The sequence below is a fragment of the Oncorhynchus masou genome, chromosome 25 (genome assembly GCF_036934945.1).
Source record: "Oncorhynchus masou masou isolate Uvic2021 chromosome 25, UVic_Omas_1.1, whole genome shotgun sequence".
NCBI lineage: Eukaryota > Metazoa > Chordata > Actinopteri > Salmoniformes > Salmonidae > Oncorhynchus > Oncorhynchus masou.
This window is the reverse complement of record NC_088236.1, coordinates 36,730,250-36,754,005: the sequence shown is the minus strand read 5'-3', so window position 1 is coordinate 36,754,005 and position 23,756 is coordinate 36,730,250. Positions and strand designations below refer to the sequence as shown.

General features: G+C 42.5%; 1 protein-coding gene across 1 annotated transcript in view; it reads left to right on the top strand.

Annotated features, from left to right (window-relative positions):
* The first annotated feature begins 291 nt into the window (after positions 1-291).
* The window catches only part of LOC135514246 (olfactomedin-like protein 2A), a 29,843-nt gene continuing 6,378 nt past the window's right edge, over positions 292-23,756 (top strand). The window contains exons 1-5 of the mRNA XM_064937587.1: positions 292-617; positions 13,951-14,214; positions 14,952-15,059; positions 15,476-15,652; positions 15,792-16,047. Of these exons, the coding sequence (XP_064793659.1) occupies positions 549-617; positions 13,951-14,214; positions 14,952-15,059; positions 15,476-15,652; positions 15,792-16,047 (874 nt within the window). The 5' untranslated portion in view covers positions 292-548. The remainder of the gene's footprint in view (positions 618-13,950; positions 14,215-14,951; positions 15,060-15,475; positions 15,653-15,791; positions 16,048-23,756) is intronic.

Genomic DNA, 23,756 nt, shown 5'->3' with positions numbered 1-23,756 from the left:
CATGCATTTTATATGTGCCACTCATTTATCAAATGAATGCTAAAATGATATAGACAAAGTGCAGCTGTTACGTGTGATTCATATCCCTGTGCGCCATGCGTAAATGCTAATTGTCACATTTGTCGCAATAAAGGCTGTAAAAAGTTGTATAGAATATTAGAAAATTATTAAACTATAATGAAACACGTCTGAAATTACTCTAAAGATAAGATTCGATAAGAAATATTATGTCCCAAGATCATGTCAAGTGTGTGTGCAAATTGCCCCTCCCATGTGTGGAGAAGAGAAGATTGGTGGATGATCATTTACCCCTGATGCGCAGAGTTGAGGACTAGTGTGTGGACAGCGCCTTATCAGCTTGGAAAACTGATTGTTGCGCATATTACAGCAACAACATATACGATTTGGGTCTGTGGCAATGGAACCCTAATATCTCGTGCGGATGTCTTCATTTATGGATTGAGTAATACTGTAACCGACCTTGTCATTCCGACTCCAAAAGTTGTGCTGAGGGATTCTTTATTTGCTATCAAGCACCTGGGAGGAAAATGTGGAGATATACGAATGTATTAGCTTGCCTACTGGTGGTGTGTAAAGATGTCACTGCACAGAGTAAGGTAAGTTATGGGCATGACTTGGTTATAGACAAATAACACCAATATATTGCTGCAATGGCACAAGTAAGTAAGGAACTCCCCCATATTTAATGGATCTAATTCCCCGTGCTAAAATATTAATACGAATTTGTCAACCCTGTCTTGCAGCTCTGCTACAGTACATTTATTATTGGTAACTTAATATCTGAATACCAATGTTTTATGCACTCGTTAAAAAACATATTATCCCACTTTAAAGTCAACGTATTTCAACGAAATGATTGCACAATTTGCGCAAATTAGCCTAGTTAATTCGTTCACGTGCGCGAAGGAGCGATCGACGCTTCTCTTGTGACATGAGGTTGTTGAAAGGGGGAAGCAGTTTGCATAACAAACGATAAACATTATGCTATTCCAATTATTCATGTCATTTCCAAGTATAGACTTTGAATCCCCTTATTGCACATCAGACTAAGTAACCATTACATCAGGTTTCCCCAGTGAAAGGTCAAATAAGGGGTGCTTATGTTTGTCCTGTTTCACACATGTACATGTGTGTAACCTGTACAAGTGTGGTGTGAAATGGACATTTATTTTTTTGCATATCCCACTCCCCGAGACACCCTTAGAGACTGGGGTAACTGCCAGGGATGAGCTATTATTTAGACAACCCTGGAGCAATTAAGTTCCTTGCTCGGTTAGAGCCACAGATTTTTCACTTAGTCGGCTCAGGGATTCAAACTAGCAACCTTTCGGTTACTGGCCTAATGCTCTAACACCCTCAAACTCGACTCTGGACCTCGAGACAGTTTCACTGCATTTTGTCATTGTTCCATTCTAATCAGGGACTGATTTAGACCTGGAACACCAGGTGGGTGCAATTAATTATTAGGTAGAAGAGAAAACCAGCAGGCTCCGGATCTCGTAGGGAAGAGTTGAATACCCTTGCTCTAACCACTAGGCTTCCTGGTGCCTTTTATGTGTACGGCCTGATGCCAGATGAAATGTGGGAAGAGATGGCAGCCAGTGGGGTAACAGTAATATCTGCCCTGCCTTGTTTGCACAGCTGCTGGACTTCAGTAACCCCTCTCTCATAGACCTGCATTCCCCTAAGGAGAGTCTAATCCCTGCTCCCCACTGTAGAAGAAGAACAAAAATGGGCACAAAACAAGACGCACACAAGCACATGAAGGTTGTCGAGCAGATTTTCTTCTTTGTGCATGAGAGGAAGTGTGGTACATTTAGAACATTGAGCACAAGTGTTATGTGTTCACATCATGGTAATTGTGTCCTCTCAAGAACAGTGGAGTGTAAAATTTCTCATAACAATGATAATCCCTTATTATTACAATGATCATCAAATGTATTGAGGGTAACAACTTACACAACTGATAACTCAGGATTCAAGTGGACTGTACTAAGGCCTTCTGTCAAAGGATTTTTTTTATGGATGAGAGCTGCCCACCACTAATATGCATGTGAATATCTCATGACTCAAAGTGGAGAGACTGACTTCATCACTACTTGTTTTTGTAAGAAGTGTTGACATGCTGAATGCACAGAGGTGTCTGTTTAAACTACTGGCACACAGCTCGGATACCCACGCATACCCAACAAGACATGCCACTAGAGGTCTCTTCACGTTCCCCAAGTCAAGAACAGACTATGGGAGGCGCACAGTACTACATAGAGCCATGGCTACATGGAACTCTATTCCATATCAGGTAAAATACCTTATGGAACAGTGGGGACTGTGAAGAGACACACACACACAGACACAGACTCAGACACACAGACACATGATAAGACACGCACACTACACACACGTACACATGGATGTGGAATTGTAGATATGTGGTAGTAGAGTAGAGGCCTGAGGGAAGACAAGTAATGTGTTGTGAAAAGTGTTATGAAATGTAATGGCATGTAATATTTTCAATTGTGTACAACAGCCTTAATTTTGCTGTACCCCAGGAATAGTAGTTGATGCCCAGGCTAATGGGGATCCTTAATAAATAGAAATAAATACAAATACCAAAGCATAGTATAGGATCACTAAGAAACTCGTGATTGATTTTAGCACGGCTATGGTTCTCTCTGTTCTCTGTGTTCATCTCATGTGCCTGTCTTGTGTGCTGCCTGGATGCCCTCTGTCCCATTGGACATTGCCCACTGGTGGCACTGAGATGATTGTGAGACAATGCCAGCTCAGAGGAGGACACAGAGGGAGTGGTGGCGTGGGAACAGGCATGTGCACCTGCCCCTTGTTTTGGTTGTAAACAAACCCAGGAATCCCGCCGAGAGGTCCTTGAGGGGGCAGAGAGAGAGACGGACACCGAGACATAGGGAGGAGACTCACAGAATGCCCCTCTGTCAGAGTAATTAACTAACAAGACTTGGTGTGTCACTGGGACTTAATGAGTTCATGAGACTTGTCAGTCAGTCAGTCAGTCTGTCTGTCTGGGGGACTCAGTGGCCCCTGGCCCCAGTGCGGCTGGGAGAGGGCTCTAATTCTGAACAGCCGGAAATGAAGGAGACAGTGACACAGACCACAACAGCAAACAAAAAGCAATCTCCCTTTCCCTCTGAGCAATGTAATGTAGGAGAAAAGTAACACAAAGAGAGCTGAAATTACAAGCCCGTTTGTCTGAGCCCTTCATCTAAGGATGCTCCATACAGAACATGGCTGCCAGAAGACCACATTGCCAAAGGGAAGTATGATTCACCCATTCTCTGCACCACTTGCCCTCCACCTGTTTTCCCAGTCAAATCAAATCAAATTTATTTATATAGCCCTTCGTACATCAGCTGATATCGCAAAGTGCTGTACAGAAACCCAGCCTAAAACCCCAAACAGCAAGCAATGCAGGTGTAGAAGCACAGTGGTTAGGAAAAACTCCCTAGAAAGGCCAAAACCTAGGAAGAAACCTAGAGAGGAACCAGGCTATGTGGGGTGGCCAGTCCTCTTCTGGCTGTGCCGGGTAGAGATTATAACAGAACATGGCCAAGATGTTCAAATGTTCATAAATGACCAGCATGGTCGAATAATTATAAGGCAGAACAGTTGAAACTGGAGCAGCAGCACGGCCAGGTGGACTGGGGACAGCAAAGAGTCATCATGTCAGGTAGTCCTGGGGCATGGTCCTAGGGCTCAGGTCCTCCGAGAGAGAGAAAGAGAGAGAGAAGTCTGCATTACTATCTGCATTACTGTACGCCTCCTTGGCTGTGTTTACACAGTCAGCCCAATTATGATCTTTTGACCAATCAGATTTGCTTTGAAAAAGATCTGATATGAATAGATCTGATGTGATTGGTCAAAAAACAAATCAGTAGCGAGGGATCCTAATTGGGCTGCCTTTGTAAACACAGCCTTTGTGTCTGACTGCTATGATGTGAGTTTGTGCCCAATGAGGAGCCAGCTTGGTCTTCCTATTAGTTCCACGCAGGAAAGATATCCCCACTGGGCACACACCTGTTGAATCAATGTTGTTTCCATGTAATTTCAAGGAAATAGATGTTGAATTGACGTCTGTGCCCAGTGGGTCTCCTTCAGCTGGCACATTCTCACTCAGCATCTATCACATCCATGGTCCTTCACTGTGTTTTATGGTGGGGGAAAAACATCCAAGTAAAGGTTTGATACAATTGTACAATCATGTGGAATATTAGACACTGACCTATCTATCAGTTCCATCAATCTATCCAGTGGGCCCTGTCACACATCTGGCTCCCAAAACAACAGCATCTGGGGAGGAAAGCAATTGCAACCAGCTAATTCCATTCATGACTGTGGTCCCCAGACATGCGCTGATAATTAAGAGAGAACTGTTTACAGATAAATCATCTGATACTGTTCCACAGATTAGCTGATTCTCTCTCTCTCTTCCATGACCTTTTTTATCCGCCCCTCTTTCTCTCTGCCTCACTCTTCTCTCATTAGGCTCAATCAGTAATAGCCACTGAGGTTAACCAGAATGTTCCGAGTGTGCTCGGTCGGACACATTATGGCTGCATTTACACAGCCAATTATTGGCAAAAGATCTGATCTGATAGGTCAAAAGACCGATTAGTGGCAAAAGATCAGAAATGGGCTGCCTGTGTAAACGCAGCAAGCCTTAGATGGAATGTGGATGTGTACCCACAAAAGCAGCAAGTGCCCAGTAAGCTTGTGTCCAGCTAATTAACGTCCCCGTGCTAATGCCAGTTTCTGTTCAGGTTAGGGACTGCAATCTCATGGTTCATCTCCAGGCTGAAGGCTTGCGTATCCTTTTGCAGTCCAGGTTCAGATTTACAGTGGCACTAAGTCTGTTTATCATAAGCAATACTAATTAGATTAGGAATCAGGTGGACTTTCTGGACAAGAATTTGGACTCCAGATTTGTCTATAATGTTTAGACTGGAGAGCAAGGTGATACGTCGGGGAATTTAAACTAATAGTTCAGATATCTTCATAGGTCAAAAATGATCTTAAAGTCAAGCTGAGTCAATATTCCATCATCTGTTGTGTAAACCCTAACTGGTGGATTACGGCCATCGAATTCCAGTTTAGTAGACGGTGGTTCTGAGATGAACGTTTTCTTTAGCATTTGTCTATCCTGAAATATCATTGCTTTGATTTAGTCATCAGATAAACCCTTTCCAGACATGAACACTGTGTGGATTCATTCCACTCTAGTAGTCATACTAAGTATTTCTTTGTATCAGTTTACCTCAGAAACAGTTTCCTGAGTTGAGCGTCTTTGAAGTGGACAACACCCAGAACAGGGTCTGTTCTTTATCTGTTTATATTAAGAAATATAAACACTTTTGTGGAAAGTATCCTACATGAATTATCTTGTTTGTGAAAGCTACAGTGTCATTGTTAAGTCCATATGCCGTATGCCTAGTAACAACATGCAGATGGTCTGAACAATTATACAAAACCTACGGTCTGAAACGGACATCCTTGTTTATACAGACCATGGTTAATGTTACAGTAACGCTTAAGGCCATCATATAATAACATTGGTTTTCTGTGTTTAAAGATAAGCCTTAAAAGTGCCTGGAATGTGCCAGCCATTGTGTGCAATGTATCTTGTTTTTAGCAGTTGTGGACACAATTGGGATTTCACTTAGTCGCTGTAAGAGTGGCCACAGCCTTCAGTGAGTGACTGATCTAATCATGTACTGTGGTCTGTGGAGTGTGTGAATGTGAAGCTGTGCAGTCGGGTCCCTTCCACCTATTGTGCAGACCAAAGTTTGTATTTGAGTCCTATTCTTTTGACCTGAAACTTGACTGCTCTCAGAGGTCAAAGCCTACGCCGCCAAGCTCAAAGCATTAAGCTCTTAACGGTCTTAATTACGAACGCTCTGGTGTCTGTTCTCATATGAACAGAGCAAGGACAATAACGGTTCTCATAGCCAATATCATTTCTTTAGAATTAGGACAGCTGACGTCCAACTTGCTCCGGTCTGTGTGTAAAGGAAAGAGGATTGATAGGGAAGAGGCTGCACATGAATGGTGTGTACGAACTCTTCCCTGTTGGTCAATACACAAATGCACACTATCCCAAATACAGGTGTCGAGGAGGCAACCAAACCCAATCAAGCTGGCAGGAATTCCACTAGGTTTGCCATGCTTAGTTGGTACTAGAAGCAACTTAAGCTGATGTTGCTAAGGAGCAGGCTGGGTTTGGATCGCCTGGGTCTGTGATGGAACAATAAGGCGCAGCAGGGCTGTGGGCACAACCCCTCCAAGGGAACTTTAATCTGCTAATCCACTCTGTTTTCATGTGGTTGTAGCATTTGTCAACCCACTGCCTTTTTTGCTTGACGTGGGTCAGGAATGGCTGGCCACTATGCACACAGGGGTCCTGCCCCATAATCAAAGACCCCTCTGAGTGTAAGTCTACAGTAATGGAGGGTACTGCCCCCCCCCCCCACCCACCTCTGTCACAGGCTGCATTCCTCCACTAATGAGCACACCCCCTCCCCCCTCTCCACCCCTCTCTCTCCCCTCACCAGCCAGCAGGGTCTGGCCTCCATAAAAATCCTCACTCCCAGAGACCACTGAGTCACTGGATATTTGTGCACAGTTATGTGGATGCTCTCCTTGGGTTTTCTCTTTACTCACATTGGCAAGAAGACTTGATCTCCATAGATATTTGCCCCGATCTACAGTTTACGTGCCCAGTGTGGATTTGGTGAAGGACAGCACTGATTCTTCCAGAAATACCTTGATTGAGTGCAGAGTTGAGATGTTTATCATGTCTTGATACAATGTGGCAAAGTAAGGGCTCAGACAGACAGTCACATTTCAAAGAGATAGAGACAGACAGAGATGATTTAATGAAGAATCCCGTGCTGCATTCTTGTGCTGCTGTAGGGGAGAGTGGAGCAAGTTGAGTCAAAGGGGTAAGATGAGTCACCCGTTCTTCTAGGAAACCATACACACAATGTATGATTTGACCAAATATTTAGGAAGAGGTCATCATTTCATAGAGTCTGTGAAGGAAGAAACCACATGGGAAAAGTGGTAAGCAAGTTAGGTCCAAAACACAGATTTTCACCAAGTCAAATTAATTTAGTGTGTTAGATGTTTCATGATGCTTGTATCTTAACCAAAGTAGATACTTTTAAGATTGTTCTATATGTCAGTTGGGGCCTTTATAAGCTTCAATATGAAGTCCTAAATCTAGCATGAAGGTGCATCCTTGTAGCTGTGTGAGCCAATAGTGAAAATGTTTGCCTTGGGGTAAGTTGAGCCAGTGGTTGAGCCAATGGCAAGTTGAACAAATATAAGTGTTTTCTTCTCAGAGTCAATGCAAGGCATTATCACTGGGATATGAGGTAACATGACCTGGCCTATGTTAAAAGTTGTAACACTGTGCGCTGACAGTTGGGAAGCAAGTTCAGGGAGTGAGTGTTTTAATAAAATTAACAGAACATAATACAAAACAAGAACAGCACGCAGACATGACACTGAAACAGAAACAATGACGCCTGGGGAAGGAACCAAAGGGAGTGACGTATATAGGGAAGGTAATCAGGGAGGTGATGGAGTCCAGGTGAGTCTGAAGATGTGCATGTGCGCGTAATAATGGTGACAGGTGTGCTCCATAACAAGCAGCCTGGTGACCTAGAGGCCGGAGAAGGAGCACACGTGACAAAAGTTGTTTTTTTAAGTACAGTGTTTTTTAGTTAAAATATGCTTACAATTATTAACATTTTAAAAAGCAATTATGATTGTGTTGAATTGCATTTGGGAATTAAAGATAGACATGGCTTTAAAAAGTTAGTGGTAATATTTCATTCAGTACAGAAATTTGTAGGTGGCTTAATTTACCCCATACCAGGGGTAAGTGGTGCCAAGAGACCACTTTATTTGGATAAGCGATGTTTTCAAAACTGTAGTGTTTTCATGAATTCTAATTATTTTCAGCGATACATACCATTCTGAAATATATTTGAAGTTTTGGAATGGCCGAGTCGAAGTCCAGTCCTAATCCCATTTGAGATGTTGTGACAGGACTTGAAACGAGCAGTTCATGCTTGAAAACCCACAAATGTTACTGAGTTAAAGTAGTTCTGCATGCAAGAGTTGGTCAAATCTCCTCCAAAGCGAGGTGAGAGACTGATCAACAACGACAGTAAGAGTTGCAGTAAGGGTTGCAGTCATTTCAGCTAAAGGTGGCACAACCAGTTATTGAGTATAAGGGGGCAATTACTTTTTCACACAGGGGCATTGGGTGTTGCATAACTTTGTTAATTAACTAAATTAAATAAATATAAATTGTTTGATTTGTAAACTCGGGTTCCCTTTTATCTAATATTAGGTTTTGGGTAAAGATCTGATTTCATTAATTATAAAAAGAATATGCAAAAATACAGAAAATCAGAAGGGGGCAAGTACCTTTTCATGGCACTGTATGTAGAGACCTTTGTCAGAAAGAACGTAAATTTAAAAACCACTCAACTTACCCCACTCTCCCCTAAGTGGTACCACATGTGGGCCTGCCTCAGGGTTTATAGAGATCCCTAAATCTCATTGGGGGAAGATGACAGGTTAACCCTGGACAGAGGGTCTGAGAGGGAGCTGGGCCCCAGAAGGTACTGGAAGACTAGCTTAGCATCAGTAGAGTGCAGTGACCCCCTGGCCTCTACATCAAATCAAAGTTTATTTGTTACATGCTTCGTAAACAACAGGTGTAGACTACCAGTGAAATGCTTACTTACACAACAATGCAGAGAGAGAAAAAAAGAGAATAGAAAAATAAAAACACAATAAATAAATACACAATGAGTAACGATGACTTTGCTATATACACTGAGTGTACAAAACACCTGCTCTTTTCATGACATAGAATGACCAGGTGCATCCAGGTGAAAACTATGATCCCTTATTGATGTCATCTGTTAAGTCCACTTCAATCAGTGTAGATGAACGGAAGGAGACCAGTTTCATGGAATGTGTATGTGTCATTCAGAGGGTGAATGGGCAAGACAAAAGATTTATGTCTTATAATGGGGTATGGTAGGTGCCAAGTGCACCGGTTTGAGTGTGTCAAGAACTGCAACGCTTCTGGGTTTTTCACGCTCCACAGTTTCCTGTGTGTGTTAAGAACGGTTCACCACCCAGGGCCTCCCGGGTGGTGCAGTGGTTAGCTGTGCCACCAGAGACTCTGGGTTCGCACCCAGGCTCTGTCGTAACCGGCCGCAAGGTCCGTGGGGCGATGCACAATTGGCCTAGCGTCGTCTGGGTTAGGGAGGGCTTGGCCGGTAGGGATATCCTTGTCTCATCGTGCACCAGCGACTCCTGTGGTGGACTGCGCACTAACCAAGGTTGCCAGGTGCACTGTGTTTCCTCCGACACATTGGTGCGGCTGGCTTCCGGGTTGGATGCACGCTGTGTTAAGCAGTGCGGCTTGATTGGGTTGTGTATCGGAGGACGCATGACATTCAACCTTCGTCTCTCCCGAGCCCATACGGGAGTTGTAGCAATAAGACAAGATAGTAGCTACAAAAAAAACAATTGGATACCATGAAATTGGGGAGAAAACAGGGTAAAATAAAATAAAAACACTAAAAAAACAAATAAGAACGGTTCGCCACCCAAAGACATCAAACCAACTTGACACAGCTATGGGAAGCATTGAAGTCAAAAGGGCCAGCCTCCCTGGGGAACGCTTTTGAATTGAATTGTGTTGATGGCAAACACGACTGTGTTGGTGTGTGTGGACCATGATAATTCCTTAGTGATGTGGACAACGAGGAACTTGAAGCTCTCTATCTGCTCCACTATAGCCCCGATTATGTGGATGAGGGCGTGCTCTGCCTTCCATTTCCTGTGGTCCACGATCAGCTCCTTTGACTTGCTGACGTTCAGGGAGAGGTTGTTGTCCTGGCACCACACTACCAAGTCTCTGACCTCCTCCTTGTAGACTTACTAATCATCATCGGTGATCAGGCCTACCACCGTCACATCGTCGGCAAACTTAATGATGGTGTTGCAATTGTGCGCAGCCACTCAGTCATGAGTGAACAGGGAGTACAGGTGAGGACTAAGCACTCACCCCTGAGGGGAACCCATGTTGAGGGTCAGCGTGGCAGATGTGTTGTTGCCTACCCTCACCACCTGGAGGCTGCCCATCAGGAAGTCCAGGATCCAGTTGCAGAGGGAGGTGTTTAATCACAGGATCTTTAGTTTAGTGATGACCTTGGAGGTCACTATGGTGTTGAATGCTGAGATGTAGTCAATGCACACTGTTCTCATGTAGGTGTTTGTCACAAACCGGCTCAAAGCCCGTATCAAAGGGAGACAACGTGGAGATAAGGAGTAACAAAATATATATTTATTAACGAAAGCAACTAAGGAAAATATACAATGGTGTGTGTAATCAGTAATCAGTAGTGTAAGTGAGTGTTTTGCATGCATGAATGTGATAATGCAGGGTGTTGAAAGGTGCCAAAGCAAACAAACAAAAGGCCACCAAGAACCACAACACAATCTACAAAGGTGTCTGCATGGAGAGAGTCTCTTCCATGAATGTGGAAGAGGTCTATTTATCCTGGGACACACCTGGCCCAGGTGTTTCCCATGTAGCTGACGACCCTCCCCAACTACGCCCACCGGCATCCTAATAAGGAAACAAGAACAAAGACAGAATACGGCAGACAGAGTGGCAGGGTCGTCACAGTGTTACTTTTGTCCAGGTGGGAAAGGGCAGTGTGGGGTGCAATAGAGATTCTGTGGATTTGTTGGGGTGGTATATGAATTGGAGTGAGTCCAGGGTGTCTGGGATGATGGTGTTGATGTGAGCCATGACCAGCCTTTCAAAGCATTTCATGGGTACAGATGTGAGTGCAACAGGGCGATAATCATTTACACAGGTTATCTTGTCATTCTTGGGAACAACGACTATGGTGGTCTGCTTGAAACATGTAGGGAATTACAGACTGGGGCAGGGAGAGGCTGAAAATGTCAGTGAAGACACTTGCTAGCTGTTCAGAGCATGCACTGAGTAAGTGTCCTGGTAATCCATCTGGCCCTGCGGCCTTGTGAATGTTAATCTGTTTAAGGTCTTACTCACATCGGCTACGGAGATCGTGAACAGCTGGTGCTCTCGTGCATGATTCAGTGTTGCTAGCCTCGAGGCAAGCATAGAAGGTATTTCAATTGTTTGGTAGGCTTACATCACTGGACAGCTTGCGGTTGGAGCTCCCTTTGTAATCTGTAATAGTTTGCAAGCCCTGCCACATCCAACAAGCGTCAGATCCTGTGGAGTAAGATTAGATCTTGGTCCTGTATTTACGCTTGCCTGTTTGAAGGTTTCTTCGGAGGGCACAGCGGGATTTCTTATCTGGATTAGTGTCCCGCTCCTTGAAAGTCGGCAGCTCTAGCCTTTAGCTCAGTGTGGATGTTGTCTATAATCCATGGCTTCTGGCTGGGGTATGTACATACAGTCACTGTCACATTATTGATGCACTTATTGATGAAGATGGTGAGTGATGTGGTAAACTTCTCAATGCCATCGGATGAATCCCGGAACATATTCCAGTCTGTGCTAGCGAAACAGTCCTGTAGCTTAGCATTTGCTTCATCTGACCAGTTACATATTGAGCACATCACTGGTAATTCCTATTGAAATGTTTGCTTGTAAGCAGGAATCAGAAGGATAGAATTATGCTCAGATTTGCCAAATGGAGTTTGAGAGAGAGCTTTGTATGTGTTTATGTGTGTGAAGTAAAGGTGATCTAGAGTTTTTTGCCTCTAGTTGCACAGGTGACATGCTGGTAGAAATTAGGTTAAATGGCTTTCAGTTTTCCTGCATTACAGTCACCGGCCACTGCGACCGGGAGACCCATGAGACGGTGCACAATTGGCCCAGCTTCGTCCGGGTTAGGGAAGGGTTTGGACGGCTGGGATGTCCTTGTCCCATTGCGCTCTAGTGACTCCTTGTGGTGGCCCGGCCATGCACGCACGCTGACTTCAGTCGCCAGTTGTACGGTGTTTCCTCCAACATATTGGTGCGGCTGGCTTCCGGATTAAGCGAGCAGTGTGTCAAGAAGTAGTGCGGCTTGGCAGGGTCATGTTTCGGAGGAAGCATGGTTCTCGGCTTTCTTCTCTCCGAGTCCGTACGGGAGTTGCAGCGATGGGACAAGACTGTAACTACCAATTGTATATCATGAAATTAGATAGGAAAAAGGGGTAAAAAGTACCACTACATTTTTATTTTTTAAATAAAGTCACCGGCCACTGGGAGCGCCACCTCTAGGTGAGCGTTTTCTTGTTTACTTATGGCACTATACAGCTCGTTGAGTGTAGTCTTAGTGCCAGCATCGGTTTGTGGGAGCAAATAGACAGCTACAAAAAATATAGATGAAAACTCTCTTGGTAAATAGTATGGTCTACAGCTTATCATGAGGTATTCTAACTCAGGCGAGCAGAACCTCGTGACTTCCTTAATATTAGAGATTGTGCACCAGCTGTTGTTAACAAAGAGACACACACCCTTCCCCTGAGCTTCCCTGACACCACCATTTTGTCCTGCTGATGTATAGAAAAACCAGCTAGATTTACATTTACCATGTTCTTGTTCAGCCATGACTCGGAGAAACATAGGATATTACAGTTCTTCAGATCACGTTGATAGGATAGTCTCGAACGGAGCTCATCAAGTTTTTTCTCCAGAGATTTCACGTTTGCCAATAGAACGGAGGGTAGAGGAGGTTTATCCACTCTTCGACGTAGTCTCATCAGGTGTCCCACACGCCGGCCTCTATAGCACCGTCTCCTCTTGGTCCAGGATAATCAATGTCTTTCGCCTTGTCTAAATCGAGGTTAATGATAGCTGTTCTGATGACCAGAAGCTCTTTTCTGACCATAAGAAATGATGGTGGAAACATTATGTAAAAAAAAATGTTTTTGTTTTTACCATCATCGCAAAAATAAATACACAAAATAGCACAATTGGTCAGATCCCCTTGAAACGTCCGCTATTCCCTCCAGCGCCATTCTCACATGAGGCGCTGGGGGAGATGGCCAGACATGGGAAGATGAACAGAGCAGTGCCCGTCACAGACAACAGACAGAGAGACAGGCACTTGAGAACTACTGTGACACCTTAAGCTCTCTGTGGAATGAAGGTTTGGCACTCATTGACCTCTTACCAACACCAACTGAACATTCAATAAGATATGCAATAAATCTATGGTATATCAAATGTCTGACTGGGCCTAGAATGAAACCTAGAAACACATCACTTTAATGAATATAATATTATGTCTATAATATATTTTTTGTACTGTTTATGCAATGGTTGGCTTTTGTTATGTATCTGGAATGATTATGAGAATATTGTCAGTGTGTGGCGGGGACTGCTACCGTCCAACACGCAGCTGGTGATAAGAGTTTATATTAATTGCATTGCATTGGTCTCAATTGCTTTCATGTGCTTCAAAGGAGATGAAGCATGTGGTAAATGTCCCAGGATCACTTTCCTTTCCTTGCTTTTGTTTCTCTCCTAAGAAAATTGATTTACTATTCATAGTATGTCCACCGGGGAAGGAGTCATTCAGAACATTGGAACAACTCTCCATAGACTCCTGTGAGAAAACACAAGCTCAGCATATATATTTATGAATCATAATGTCAAAGTTAAATCCTGACCATTGATCACTATGGGTCAGATAGAGTTGCTTTCACAGAATGTCTCTGCTTGAATGCTGCTCAGCCTCCAGACTGGCCCTCTCACATTCAACCCCACGTTCACGCATGTCAGGAATACTTTAGTCAACCACTCCTATACCACTCTATTTAAAACCGGTGTAATCGGTCCATTTCATCCCTTCTCTTCAACTCTGTCTCTCTTGTCAGATCTTTGGGGAGACAGAGCCGGTGCGGATGACATCGGAGGGCTCAGACTGTCGATGTAAGTGCATCATGAGGCCACTGAGCAAGGATGCGTGCCAGCATCTGAGGAGCGGGAAAGCACGGGTGGAGGACTTCTACACGGTGGAGACCGTCAGCTCTGGATCGGACTGCAAGTGTTCCTGCACAGCCCCTCCCTCCTCCCTCAACCCCTGCGAGAACGAGTGGAAGATGGAGAAGCTGAAGAAACAGGCCCCAGAGCTTCTCAAGGTGACCGGAGGTGGAGCAGTAACAGACACTAACTGTAACTTAATGGCAAAATAACCTTATAACTGTAAATGTTAGTAGTAAAATCAGGTAATTGACTGTGTAAAGACAGTGACCCTGATTACATGTGTGTGGTTTGATCCTGAAGATACAGTATACTTAACCATGGGAGAAGCAGAAACAGGATATCATGTGTAATTGTTCAAATGAAAGCTTCAAGGTGTCCCAAGTTGTTACACAGACAGTTCACTATGACATCACTGAATTGTCTGTCTGATATCCATCTGCTAATAACATCTCAGCACCTCTGAGGACCTTCATATCTGAAGCACACATTCCTTTTTCACTGGCAGTGAGAGGAGAGGAGGCACGCCATGTAGCATATGAACAGAACAACCAGAACCAGATGTGTGATCTGACTGGATTTAGGCCTTCTGCACTCTTTTAAGGTCCTTACTACTGAATAGTGTCAGGTACATAGGAGTAAAAAAAGAATACTGGAAGAGATGGCGACCCGCACACTGTCAAAAACTGAGGCTTGAATGAAAAATAAACATGTTTATTAGAACATCACTGTGCCCCCAAAAAAATGATAGTGCAAGAATTTGCATAATGGAAAGGTGAAAACAAAACACAAACGTTTCGGCCCCAGGCCATCCTCAGTGGATTTAGACTTAGCCATAGATTAAGTCTGGTTGTTGTTTCGTGTTAATGCTCTCCTCTGTGCTGTGGGTGTGCAGCTCCATTCCATGGTGGACCTACTGGAGGGGACGCTGTACAGTCTGGACCTCATGAAGGTTCACTCCTACATCAATAAGGTGGTCTCCCAGATGAACACACTAGAGGAGGTAAGCACAAAAAACAACGTCCTGGTATAGTGGAACAAGTGTCACAATAACTAGGACATAAAACAACAACCAGGGTACACTAGGTTTGCATGCCTTTCTACATACTGTGTTTGAGTGTATTGGGATCTTTCCAAGGGTTCTAAGCTGTTAAAGCTGTCTACGGTCCTTTATGGAGACAGAGCTGATTAAATGGTTTGTGATTGGATACTAGTAATCCCCCCCCCCCTAAACTGCATGGCTACAGTTATTCACTTCTCTTACAGGAAAAGATGTACTAGAATGGGGATAGAGATTTGTGTGACAGAGTACGAGTCACACAAAGTAACGTTTTAATAATCTATTTACAAAAGGATAGAGTTATTTGCACATTTGTGCAATGGACTGGTCTGACTCTTAGAACACGTCTGTTTCTCCAGACAATCAAGACCAACCTGACTCGGGACAATGAGTTTGTAAGGGACAGCATGATCACTCTAACAAACCAGTTTAAGAGGTATGAAAACTACTCAAACATCATGATGAGCATCAAGAAGGAGATCTCCAGCCTGGGGCTGCAGCTACTGCAGAAAGACCAAACAGAGACCAAAGCTCAGGTAAGTGTGTCTCAAACAAACACACACACACACACACACACAAAAGCTTGCTCACAAATTACACATCAAACACACACAAACGTTCACATGCCCACACAGACGCACCATAAATCACAGGCTTAAATGTTCATGTTTACAGGACACCAATGATGAGAAAACCAAAGAGACCGTAAAAAAACCTAACAAAAAGTCCCCTGCATCTAAGCCCCCTCCCAAGCCGCCCAAGGAAAAGGTTGTAAAACCCAAGAAAGAGAGCACCAAACCTGGGAAGCCCATCAAGCCTGACCCCACAGCCAAGGCCAAGGTGGCAGGGCACCAGCCGGGGGTAGTGAGGGGCATCACATACTACAAAGCAGCCAAGGTGGATGGGGACGAGCATGTCACAGGTGGTAAAGGTGAGAGAAAAGGGGCCGATACAAGGGGAGAGTTTGACCACTCTCTCTCCCAGCCCAGTGTGTATGGAGCCCCCTCACCCCTTAAGACAACATTAGAATGTGACTTCAGCTGAGTTAGCAGCTCTCAGCCAGCCTGTATGAGATCATTTATATGCTGTTCTAATGTGCTCAGACCCCATTGTGATTGTTATAAACTAAACCAATTCAAATGTAAGTTATACTCTTTTGGGGGGGGGGGGTCTTCATTACATAATGCATGATCTGCATTGCACAACACTGATCTGGAGTCCCATAGAGCGGCACATAATTGGCCCAGCGTCGTCCGGGTTAGGGGAGGGTTTGCCTGGGGTAGGCCGTCATTATAAAATGAGAATTTGTTCTTAACTGACATGCCTAGCTAAATTTAAAAAACTAATACAAAAATATTTCATGTTCCCGACGGAGACAGATATTGTACATTCTATTTCTGTATAGATCAAGCCATTTAGATTTGAGTGAAAGATGATGTTCTCGCACTGGTGTGATAAAAGAGTGTAAATCTCCCTGCTACATGTTGGCAGCTCTGCTAGAGGAAGTAACACAGTGAATCCTTCGTCTTGTAGATCACCAGATCCTCAGGACAAGACTTATCCTGCTGTTGTTTTTTAACAAATCAGGGCTTGGGCCATTGGAGGATCACATTGCTTGTGTGCATTCAGCGAGCAGGAAATCCATTTTTTGTATTGACATAATACATCGAGCTAAAGGAATGCTGTTTCAATAACATTGCCACATCCAGGACATGCCCCAGCTTCACGCCTAGCACACAATGTGTGGGAGAACCTCATCACTGTGCAGATGAAAGTTGATAAAACATTTCCTGACTCCTTCAAATCCTCTTTAAGTTTACAAAAAGAAAGAAGGACCAAGGCACTCTTCATATAATTAATAAAAATGCCTTTATTTGTATAGCATGTTCAATGGAACAAAGTCCAAAGCGTTTCGGCTACATGGCCTTCATCAGGGAGTACAAAGATATGATGATACAATGTCTTCTTTTAAACAAAGCATTTTGCATTCAACCCTGATTGAAGAGGGAGTGATTACAGAATAGTTAATACTTAATACCAAACAAACCGAGAACATTCCCAGAACATTAGCTAAGATTCCCATTAATCTCTAGTTAGTTTTATCTAACATTAGTATGATAACGTCCCCAAAACGTTTTTTAATGTAATAAATACCTTTGGTTTGTTCTCCTTGTTCTGCACAACACCACAGAACATTCACAAAAAGTTCTCATTAGTTTTCCAGGTAATGTAACAACACAATGTACAAGTAACGTTTTCCCAGCAAACCAAAATTGGTTCTGTGAAAGTTCCCAGAACGTTGGTTAGGTTGTTGCTAGCCTCTGCCGAGTCCCCAACAACTGGATGTTCTGGTTTTCAGGGGAAATGGAAAGAGAGCCTTAAGCTTTTGGACATTAACAAGGCGACACACCATCTTAAAACCTTTTACTGCCCTGGGTTAAATCAGGGTCACACAGAGTGTTTCTGGGTAGTCTTAAACGAATCTACTTTGAAACAAAAGTATACACCTCACACACATGGTTGCGAAAATAAAAAATATATGCTCAGTTGTGATGACATTCATACAATGTTGAAGTTAGGTTGCACAGGACATTCCTTTAATTTTAAAATAATTTTCTTGTGATATTCACAAAGGTTGCACAGAACATTCCCACGATGTTGCATAATGTTCCCCAATTTCCAAATAAGTCTGTTTTTATGACGTTCATAGTATATTTGTTTTAGGTTTAACATAATATTCCATTGATGTTCACGCAACATACAGTACCAGTCAAAAGTGTGGACACACCCACTCATTCAATGGTTTTTCTTTTATTGTAGAATAATAGTGAAGACATTGCGAGAATGTCAAGCGTGTGCAAAGTTGTCAAGGCAAAGGGTGGCTACTTTGAAGAATCCCAAATATAAAATATATTTTGATTTGTTTAACACTTTTTTTGGTTACTACATGATTCCATATGTGTTGATGTCTTCTATTATTCTACAATGTCTAAAATAGTAAAAAAAAAAAATAAAGAAAAACCCTGGACTGATTAGGTGTGTCCGGACTTTTGACTAGTACTCCACAGTTGACCTTGTCTTAGAGGTCTTCAGAACATTTCTAGAACATGCTATATTTAAGATTGACCCAATATTACCACTACAATCTCAGCATGCAAATGTGTAGCTCCTTAAAGCAGATTGGAATACATCCCAGTATGTTTCTCTACAGATTTAATGGCAATTTGCATTTGAGGACTGTATTGTCCACAGCATTTTAATTTAGAGCACATTGGAACAGCCTTCAATCATACAGTACAAACACAACTATATATTTACACGTCATACACTGAAAATATGCACATGTGGTGTTTGAACCACCAATGTTTGGTTCCTAAGTCAGGTTTTTTATCTTCTGCCACACCAGGGAAGCTCTCTTACGCCTTCTTTTTTCAGTGTGGCAGTATGGTCAATCAGGAATTCCATTCTTCCTTTTTAGCCTTCTTACACATAACTAAACCAGGGATATACCCGATAACTGAGTTATTCACCATCACCTCACCCATCCTCTTTATATATGGCATACTGCTGGGCCCATATTTACAAGGTATCCAAAACTATGAGTGCTCATCTAGGATCAGTTTTGCTTTTCAGATCATGAACAATAAGAGAGGGGGGACCATGTCAAGCGACTCAAAGTAGGAATTATATTGGGTGTGTCTTTTAAAAAGTTGAACAGTCCATTTTTTGCACAATGTTTTATTTTTACAGTTAGTCTAAATTCTGCATTTCTGGCTAGATTAAAAAATCTGGATGAAATAAATACATCCTCTCTTTTAGTAGAGTGTATCTGAGCCTCAATTTCACAGTTTTCTTCAAAAGAAACATGGTTAAAGAATATGTGGGATTGAATCTGCAATCCTAAAATCAGCAACCAGATCATTAGCCCTCTGTGCCACCAGGAGATAACTGGCCTTTCACGTTTTTTCACTCTAATATGGTCAATCAGGAAACAGAAGAAAATGTTTGAGTTATTCAAATATTCCCAACCTCTTCATATGCTGTGTACTTGTAACGCTGTAATGCGATTTCAGTCTTGGAGGAGTGTTTTCTGACTGATTCTCCATTTGGTTAATGATGTTTGTCCTGCATGAGACACTGTAGACACGGAAGCCTATTTCACTTACTCAAAATCCCAAGGATGAATCTAAGATAACTCAAGAAATCTGTCATTAATTTTAAAAAATTGCAGATTATGTTTTAGTTGCGCAATTTTACATCTACAGTGCAGTCGGAACATACTCAGACTCCTTCACTTTTTCCACATTTCGTTACCTTACAACCTTATTCTAAAATTGATTAAATTATTTCCCACCCTCATCAATCTACACACAATACCCCATAATGATAAAGCGAAAACGGGTTTTTAGACATTTTGGCAAATGTATTAAAAAAAACTGAAATACCTTATTTACATAAGTATTCAGACCCTTTGCTCTGAGACTCAAAATTGAGCTCGAGTGCATTCTGTTTCCATTGACTATCTTGATGTTACTTCAACTTGATTGGAGTCCACCTGTGGTAAATTCAATTGCTTGTACAAGATTTGGAAGGGCATACACCTGTCTATATAAGGTCCCAGCTTTGACAGTGCATGTCAGAATAAAAACCAAGCCACGAGGTCAAAGGAATTTTCCGAAGACCTCTCAGACACTATTGTGCCGAGGCACAGATCTGGCGAAGGGTACCAACAAAAATTGTGCAGTATTGAAGGGCCCCAAAAACACAGTGGCCTCAATCATTCTTAAATAGAAGAAGTTTGAAACCACCAAGACTCTTCCTTGAGCTGGCTGCCCGGCCAAAATGAGCAATCAGTGGAGAAGGGCCTTGGACAATGAAAAACATAAGAGGGCAATAGTACTTGTGCAAAGTTTCAGAATGATAACTTCCAAAATGAGTGTGCTACATGACATTGATCATGAAGTGACCCAGGTGTCCCACACAAGTAGCCCAAATGTACCCGAGTGGCCAAATTGGTGAAGTTATACATTTTGAATGGAATAACTATATACAAAATACTAAAATGGTATTATAACACACCCCCTCCAAAAATGGAGAAAAAACATGATAACATTTTCAATATTTGGAAGACCCTCAGTCCTCTACACAATATTATGCTGCTGATGCCAGGTGCCATAGCACATCCATGCCTGCAGAAATACATTTGGGCAGATGAACACCGCTTGTGGCAGGAGCTGGATGAACCAGCTTCAGTGGGGGATGGATACCTTGGCACTGGGGGCTCCCATTCGAAGTCAGTGTCACTGTGAAAGAAAATGTTCAGTTAGAATAGTTTCACATATGAGCCCTGTATCAACAGGTATAATAAACAGATATATATAGAGTACAGGGAACATAAGGTTGAATATATTATTATAGACCTGCTAGATCTACTGTCTCATTTATATTATGACATTTCAGCTAGATCTACTGTCTCTATTATATTAGAACAGACCAGCTGTATCTACTGTCTCCATTTCACTTTGGCCATTGTTGTGGGCCTGCCCTCCCCTCAACAGCCTCAAATAGGCTATTTCATTTCACAAATAATATTTTATATTGTTAATTTCAAACAACGGCATTAGCATGAGAAAAACTTACCAGTCCAAAACGATGTCTTCTCCATTCAAAAAATATTCCGCCATTTGGGAATCGCTAAATGAATCGTCCTCGATCAATTTCTTCTAAAATTGTGTTTACATCTGTATATCTAGACTTAGATTTAGCTTTCCCTGACTTAGTCGCCATACTGATTGATATATAAACAGCTGAATATGCGCTTTACCCAAACAACGCTGTGCACAACATGCGTTGCTCCTTCCGGTATGAAAATTCAATGGCGAATGACCCTCTTTACGCCGGAGTTTACTACATGGGTTGGTCTTCCAACACATAAACATTACATATTGCCGTTTACCTCAGCTCATTGGCTATCTACCCAACTAGATTTCAAGACGATCAGTGGTCATTGGGTTAAAGTCAATCATCGAAACAGCGGGCAAATCATTGGTGCACAATGATGTCATTACTTGTTGTCTTCAAATCGGTTTCTTTCAGTCAATACATCACGCAAAATGACCCATCAGGTTTGGTTGTGTTACAAACAAACCAGTTGATTGCAATGAAACCAAACATGACTGGAAAAGTCACGTTCTGTGTGTGTATTTACCTCGAGTGTGTCGTCGAAAATGGAATGAGACGGAATTCACGACACAAGCGGTTCACAAAATGTTTCGTGTTAGGCTATATTGTTTTATCAAACAATAGACCATTCATTGTGTAACAATGAGCATTCGAATTGCAAACAGAGGAAGATCGTCAAAGGTAAACAATTTATTTTATTGCCATTTGTGATTTTGTTATGCCTGTGCTGGTTGAAATAGTTGTTTTTTATGGGGCTCTATCCTCAGATAATTGCATCGCATTCTTTCATAGTAAATCCTTTTTTAAATCTGACAACACAGTTGGATTAGCAAGATTCTAGGCTTTCGAAACATGTGAGACACTTGTATTTTCATTCATGTTTAATATGACTATTTATGTAGCGGTCACCGTATGTTGTCGAATTTCATCCCGCTACCGGGTTCCGTGCGCAGAGAGGTTAAGAGAAAACTGACTTTATTATCAATTATCAATTGTATCACTAGAATAACTGTTTCAGACTTGAATTGATGCAACATATAAAATAATCTGAGGGATTTGTTACTTTTTAAAGACAGTCGCTCTTTAAGGAGCTAGACTTTTGCATGCTGAGAATGTTGTGGTAATATCAGGTCAAAACATTGTATGAATGTCATCACACTTTTGTGTTTTGGGAACCTATCTCTTGTAATGTACCCACATTATTCCCACAACCTAATTACATGTTCTGGGAACCTATAAAGAACTCAGAAAGGATTTTTTGTTAACATTCTTGCAACATCAAAGGTTTTGTGCACCCAGATAGAAACATTATCTGAATGTCAGCCTAACTGGACGGTTTAAGTGTTTTCGGAATCTCTTGTTATATGCCCACAATGTTCCTACAACCTAAAGAAACATTCTGGGACCATTTTAAGAGCAGATTAAATGTGTTCTAAGAACGTTCTAGTAACATCAGGCAAATGTTTTATACAAACATTTTATAATCATCAGCACGTCTGGACATTTTTTTGTGTCTTGAGAACATTTGCTACAACCTAACGAATGTTCTAGGAACCAATTTTGGTTTGCTGGGTAACTGGATAGGTATGCTAGGTTTGCTCAAGGTTCAGATGCACATATGCTGTTAGATCATGTGTTCTGCCATGCCTAGCCGTTTAGCCATACTTTGGTGAGTCCAGCCACTTTTGTCAATCCAGTGAAGCGAATCAGCTTACTTTCCATAATCTCTCACAAAGAACAGGAGGGCATCTATTAGATAAAAGACAATGTGGCTTTTCTTTCACCACAACAATACCTGTGATTTTGACTCTAGAGACCCACAGCACATTATCTTATCTATGCCTGCCTCCTGATTCCTAAGGCTTTCCCTGACTCTCTATCTTGCTGTTAAGCCTTTAACAGATACATGTGGTCAGGTAGTGTGCACGGCTGGCACTATGAGGTTCAGAGAGCGAGTGTTGTGCAGATGCGCTGCTTATGTAGCAGGGAGAGGCGTTTTATCTCACATGTGTCTAGCAGCACAGGAAGTGAGAGTAGGCTAGGGTAGAACAGGATAGGACAGGATAGGATTAACTTTAATGTTCCAGTGGGAAAATTGTCTTAGACACACAGTACTGCTGTATACAAAATAAACACTGTACATTCAACACACTCAACATAATACATACATTGCACTTTACTCTTAGCGTGATACACTTCTCATATAGCCAGATACATAATACTTTGCCTATTCCCTTATTCTGTCAGTGGCGTACTAACACACTTTACATATTGCTGTTCAGGTATTTGATGGACATGGGAATGAAGGAGTGCTTATACCTGTTCAGCTTACACATGAGGACCCTATAGCGTCTACTTGAGGAGGAGAGTATAGTACATGGGAGGGATCTGAAATAATTTTCTCCGCTTGTCTCTTAACGGTCTGTTCAGAAATAGTGTTGCCTCACACCCATGACCTTCATGGCAGTTTGTATCAGGCAGGAAATTTGGGATTTCAGTTAGACTGATACATTTCTAGTAATATGAGTAACAGAGGCGAGCAGACTTAGCCTGGCCCTCTCCTCCTGGTACTGTCCTCTGTTCTACTATTCTCTCTCCATGGCCAAGGATAAGAAAATGTCATGTGAGGACTGTGGAATTCTGAATCCAAACAGGCAGAGGCAGAAGTTAGCGGGACCGACTTGGTTACAGAGGAGGGGACAGAGAAAGTGAGAGGAAGCTGGCATGCTCTGTGTGCTGCATAACTAATGCATTCCCCTTTGATGTGGCCCCCGGGAAATCTCTGGTACTGTACGGTGTCTGTCTCTCTGACAGAGGTCTCAAAAGCAGCTCATACAGGGCCTGTGGCTCTGAGGCTCTATTTTAGTCAGTTAATTTTAATGAAATCTCGTGAAGACAAGGCCCCTCCAGAGTTTGATTTTGAGTAACTAAATTCCAGGGCCTGCTTTCCAATACTTC